Source organism: Haliaeetus leucocephalus, unplaced genomic scaffold (assembly GCF_000737465.1).
Source record: "Haliaeetus leucocephalus isolate CR32 unplaced genomic scaffold, Haliaeetus_leucocephalus-4.0 Scaffold93, whole genome shotgun sequence".
Lineage (NCBI taxonomy): Eukaryota > Metazoa > Chordata > Aves > Accipitriformes > Accipitridae > Haliaeetus > Haliaeetus leucocephalus.
In genome coordinates this window covers 296,574-302,573 of record NW_010972529.1, presented here as the reverse complement: position 1 = coordinate 302,573, position 6,000 = coordinate 296,574, and the positions used below count along the sequence as shown (strand labels likewise).

The 6,000-nt window shown below is 36.0% G+C and overlaps 1 protein-coding gene across 1 annotated transcript in view; it reads right to left on the bottom strand.

Annotated features, from left to right (window-relative positions):
- Positions 1–1,848: 1,848 nt before the first annotated feature.
- PAXBP1 (PAX3 and PAX7 binding protein 1) overlaps positions 1,849–6,000 on the bottom strand; it is a 30,839-nt gene continuing 26,687 nt past the window's right edge. Inside the window, exons 18-20 of the mRNA XM_010585326.1 lie at positions 5,560–5,706; positions 4,959–5,113; positions 1,849–2,795 (exon numbers count right to left, since the gene is read on the bottom strand). Of these exons, the coding sequence (XP_010583628.1) occupies positions 2,678–2,795; positions 4,959–5,113; positions 5,560–5,706 (420 nt within the window). The 3' untranslated portion in view covers positions 1,849–2,677. The remainder of the gene's footprint in view (positions 2,796–4,958; positions 5,114–5,559; positions 5,707–6,000) is intronic.

The window sequence follows — 6,000 nt, the reverse complement described above, 5'->3', positions numbered from 1 at the left end:
GTGCCTAAATACCATAGCCACATGGTGTCATTGTAGTAGAGGGAGGCCAGGCTAAGCGTAATACGAGTAGCTGGTCTTCCGCAGCAGTTAATTAGGAAAATGACTACAGGCTATCTTGAAAAAAGGTTCTCTGTAGTTATAATTTATAATGAGGTTACAAGGAACGCATTCTCTTAATTCCCTCCCTTACAGTCCTAGTCACAATCTGAATTGGAGCAAAATGCCTGTATTTTTAATAATAAATGCCTTGAGCTTTGCTGCTCCACTAGTCTGGAGCTCTGCTAGTAGCGTGCACACCTACTGAAACTGCAGTTACAAACCTGCATTTAAGTTTTGTAGTGTTATATATATGTAAACTATTAGAAGAAAAGCAAAGTTTGAGATGATAGCTGATGGCTTGAACCTGTAAGCTTTTCTCCTCCCTGAACGACAGCCAGGGAGACAGTGAGGGAATGACTGACTCATTACAAATATTCTTCCCCAAGAGGCAGTAGAAAGTCTGAATAAACATGATTTCCAAAACAAACCCAGTTACTGTTGTTTTTTTAGCCCAGCCCAGCACACCACCATTACAGGGAGGCCGGGTGGACAGCAGAGCAAGGCTGAAGAGGGCTTTCAGAGCAGATGGATTACTGGTGACCACCTTTTGTGAACGGGCCACCTTTTCCAACAGACACCAGGCACCAGAAGAGAATAGTTGAGTCCAACCCTTTTCCTGCACTCTGTATAGCTTTATTACCCCCAGTGTTTGAAAAATATCATAATTGAAAAACCAAACTCTGACACCTCCTGGTCAAGTACTTTCCTTATTTTCTAGCGTTGAAATCTTTGCATTTGCTATCTTGCGGCTTCAGGATTAGATGGCAGTCAAAATTCTGGATGTAGAAAAACCAGTGAAAAGCTTTGGCATCTGAGGTTATTCCTCAGTGATTCTGAATGAATTTGACAGTACACAACACACACTTATGTTAATATATTCAGAGAGGCCAGGCTTCTAAATTTTTGCAGCTGTTTCAGTGACTTCAGTTGAAGGAATTCCATTGTCTAAAATACCCAAATGGAAATAAAGTACCCTTTCACGCCTGCAGTAGTATTAGCTGTTTACATTCATTTGCAAACAGTAACACCAACCCCAGTTAGACAACCAGTTTAACTTAGGAGCACAGGTCTGACATACTGAAATAGCGTCAGTCAGCACACATTTCCTTTACCACCTTCCTAAAGGAATAAAACTTACCAAGTTGCACTGCAACAGCTCCTTGATAGACGAGTTTATTGAAACAGTTTTTAAAAGCAGGTATTTCTGAATGTACTCCATCAGTCCCAACAGTTCAGAAAAACAGTTGTTCAGTGTCCAAATGAAGTGTGCATGTTACAAATTGTACATTTTTAATATACTCATTTATACCACATGACATGAGCATAAGATACAATGATTTCTTATGTTATTCAGTATGCCAATTTATTGCTACAGTTCCCCCCCCAAAAAGTAGGGCACACCTGGAAATAGCTCTTAATCCAAGGCTATTACAGCTGTTCTCATGCCTTGGACCCCAAGGTCAAGTCACTAGTGTTCCTATGTAAACCACCAGATTTTTGAAGTGTTTTCTTTTTAATTTACACTTAAATTAAATGCTTTTTTTTGCAAGACTATTCTTAGATGCTATTTAGCAGGAAGTGTAACATTTGAATATTTATTACAATATAAGTATTTCAAATCATAGGGCATAAAATTTTCTTCACCTTCATTTTGCTTGACATCTTTAGCCATACCAATCAGAAGAAACAGGTTCCTTGTATGAAGTTACAACTGCCCCCACCCCAAAAAACCACCCCAAACAACCCACAAACAGTGAATTTAACCAACTTGCACAAGGAATGAGGGTCCAGAGTTCATGGGTAAACTATTATTCCTACAAAATGAAAGGTGCTTGGGCCTTACGAAGTGCTGTCATGTATACTTGTGCAATAATCACAAGTTCTCATTGTATGCCTGTATTAAGAAAAAAATAATTAAGCATTGATTTGGGTTTTCCTTTCTGTTTTGTTTCTAAGAACAGTCTTAAGAGTTCTATATTCTGAATGCAGATAATTTTTTAGTTATTCCAATTTGAGTGCAGCACAGCTGCTTTTTAAAGGTCAGGCTCCATTTGAAAGTGTCTCTACTCTTTAGCTCAAATGATTTTCAGATATTTGAATGTTTTGCCAGCCCTTTTGACCAATAATATGATCATTTTATTGTCAAAATAAGAATTTTCTAGCAAATGAAAAGCTTATTCCAACAGTACAAGATCTCTATATCCAGTGTGAAAGCAACATGGTGGTATAAATATACGCATACATTGTATTACACATAATATATTATACACATTCCAGTTAACCATGGAACAATTAACAGGAGTAGATGACTACTAATCATGGGTACAAAGTATTTTTGTAAACAAGATTTTGAGAAACCTTAAGGAAAATCTGATTTCTGGAAAGATGACAATCTTGGGATTCCATTTTTGTTTTCAAAGAAGTAAATTTTTTTTTTTTTTGTAAAGGATGCTGTATATAAGAATGCACTTTGTATTAAAACAAAGATCAATACTTTACAGTTTAAGAAACTTTACATATGTACATAAATTACACATCAGGAATGGTTTTAAAGCTCAAAATGAGTTGCCAGAAAAGTCTATTTTCCTTCTATTAAAATCTTTAACTCTTTGACGTTGTGATCATTTGCAACTGTCACAGCATGATCCAGTGCTCGGATACTTGCCAGGAGCTTTATGATCTGCTTTATGTGCTCCCTAAAAAAGACAAAGAAGTCAATACAGGAATGGAACAATCATGTGAAAGTATTAATATTTCAACAGAACACTACATTATGAATCCATATAGCAAATCAGTTTTAGGTAACTTCATATCATCTTCTTCTCCACTTGCTTAGTCTGATAAAATAAGTTGGTTATCAGCTTTGTACTGAAATTGAAAAATTTATTTTGGGAGTAGGAATTAATCATACAATATTGTTTAATACTAGATGCAGCATAATCTCAAGAAAAAGTCTTGGATTACTTACAGTACTGTGCAATCAGTCACAGCTCTCTTGGTAACTAATGTTTAAGCCCCCCCCAAAAAAAAGCAAGTATGCTTTAATGCATGCCTTAAAAAAAGGTATGAAGCTTGCCACCAATGAACTGCATTACAATTCAGGTCAATCTAGGAAGCTTAGAGTGAACAAACTGCTAGGAGGACTGTACTTCTTTGGCTGTCAAGAACAATTTTGGTATCTTGGTAGGAGGCTGGACATGGAATTTAGAGGTCAGTCTTACAAAAAATACTAGAAGTTCAAAATTAATCTTAAAAAGTAAACAGCTGATCTGTGAAAAAGCATCCAACATTTGGAAAGCTAGCACCAACAGAAATAGGTAAAGATACACTTCCCTCTCAGCAGAAATTAATGCATTTTTGTTTCAAACAACTGTACTAGGTTTTATATGAAAAGACATGACATTCTTCAGTTAATAGTAGTAGCATTTCTGCAGCAGACTTATTTTATCTGCTTCATGGGGGCAATGGCAATAGATTTGTTAAATGCTGGGAAAAAAAAGGACAGAAGATAGAAATTACATTAGAACTCTCTATTAAAAAAAATTATTAATTGGATGTTTCTCTTCCAATACAAAGTTTTACCAAGTTATCATTTCAGCTGATAAAGAAAGTTCTTTCAAATTTAGAAACAGGCTACCAAAAGAGGGAAAGTTTAATCTCTACTGGACCCTCTCTCACCTCCATTTCAATTCCAGTATCATGCTAGGCTAGGCATTTTGGTTTTAGAAAGGAAGGAGTAACACGTCTATTTTGAATTTGAATCATGGGGAAATTTAAACTGGTACATGACTCTACTATTATACTTTGGACACAAAGTTCTGAGGCATAACCTGAGAGCAGATAAAAAGTTGTTTGAGCACAACCCAGTGCGGCAAAAAGCTCAGTGTTCTCTGAAAACGAGATGATTCATATGCCACAGCCAAAAGTGATTCTAAAGACAGAACAGTATCTACTAACCAACATGGTAACTGGAAAAAAAAATGATACCAGGAAAAACCCCAACCTCTTAATCAAGATTTTTCTGCTACAGTTTAAGGGAAATTTCTGTCTCTATGTTTCAGTGCTATGCATAAGATCAAAAAGGGACAAGGATCTAATCCCCCGGAGAGCCTCAATAATTGAAAAGTAACTCAACAATGGCTCAAGCAAGTTCAGCTATCAAGAATGACTAGTGCAGGTAGCAAGGGGGTTCATCTTTCCAAGTTTCAGGTTTGCTGGAACAACAGAACTATTGATCTTGAAACCTCTCCCTCTCATACAACAGCGCAGGAATAAACAATCTTCCAGTCTTGTTATATTCCTGTGTATCAGTGCAACAATTTGGTTTTTAAGTTTATCATTGCTTAAAATGATACACCCACAGCATTTCAGGTTACTTGGCCAGCAGTAACATTTACGCATCTATCTGAACTTTTAATTATGTTGGTTATCAGATACAAGTAAAATGACTCCTTGATCTAGGGGAAAACAGGTTCATCTAGTTGGTTCTGTAAATAAAGTCAGAACTTTTCTACTGTATATAAAAGCACAGTTTATAATTTAGAAGCCATTATGCAGGAATAGGCAACAGGCTCACAAGGTGGAACAGTCCAAACCCAGTAGCTACAAAATTTGCCAGAATCAGTGACACTAAGCAGTAGTGCAAAATATATTATGAATGTTTAAAGATTTCCAGCAGGTGTTGTTTTTAGACACCTTAAAAATCTCCATTTACCATACTGTTAACATTTTTAAAATTTGAATTCAAAGAAGTTTCAAAAGACGTGCAGCAGTATGGAGGTATTTACCCACGTTTGCATGCTTCAGCAAAATAACACAAAGCACAAGAATTGCAACTGCGTTAACTCAAGATAAGTTACCTCGCATTTCTTTTCTCTACATCAGAGCAACCAATGCTGTTTCTATAAATTGTATCAGCCAGATGAACAAGGTATCTGCAGAAGTTTTCTAGCTGAGAAATAGTCTTGTCTCCTTTTAGATTAGCAAACCACTGTTTAGGAAAGCAAGCAATTACCTAGACATAACAGGAAAAAGAAAGTTAAACACAACATAAAAAGATTTTAAAAGCTATCTAACATGATTTGTGAAGTCTGCCAGGCACAATTGCAGTGACAAGGCCCAACTGAGTGAAACAGTGAGGAACCTACCAAAAAGAAAAAATTTAAAAAATCCAAAATTCAAGCAGTAGAACACTGAAACTTACACTATACTTAAGCTGTCTACAGGTATGAGCCAGATAAGGTTCTTCCTTTAGTTAGGGGTATGAGCCAGGGAAGGTTTTTTTTTTTTTTTTTTTTTTTAAAAAAAAAAAAAAAAAAAAAGTCTATTTTTCACTGACATCACAACTTCGAGATATCAAAGCCAAGATTTCATAGGTAACATCAGTTTTTAACTATATTTTTCCTTCAGCTGAAGTGTGTGATTTACAAGTGATTTTAAACATTGTTTGATTTTACTTACACTTTGAGCTTTCTTAATGCTGTCCTCTCCATACTCAGAGTTTTGAAAAGCCATAAGAATGTATCTATTTAGCAGACCATCTATTGACAGTTCCTGGAGAGTTTTGTTTGAAAGGATTCCATACCACTGGAGAAAGTTTCCTAATAACTGAAAATACAACACAGGGAAAATAAGCATTTAAAAATGTACTGAAACCAGGAGGCTGATCAAACACTCTAAAGCCTCTTCAAATGCAACAGCATGGCCAAGGTAAGCAGTGGAAATATGCCTTCTGTTAGCTTCAAAACTATTCACAATCCATAAAGGTCCAGCCTGGAGTGTTACGAATTCTCATACAACCACCACCACTACCTCCTCAACTTTGCTCATGTTTTGCACAAGAAATCAGAAAAAAAGAATTAAAGTTTTAAGCCATCTTGTTCTCAAAATGTGATGTCAATG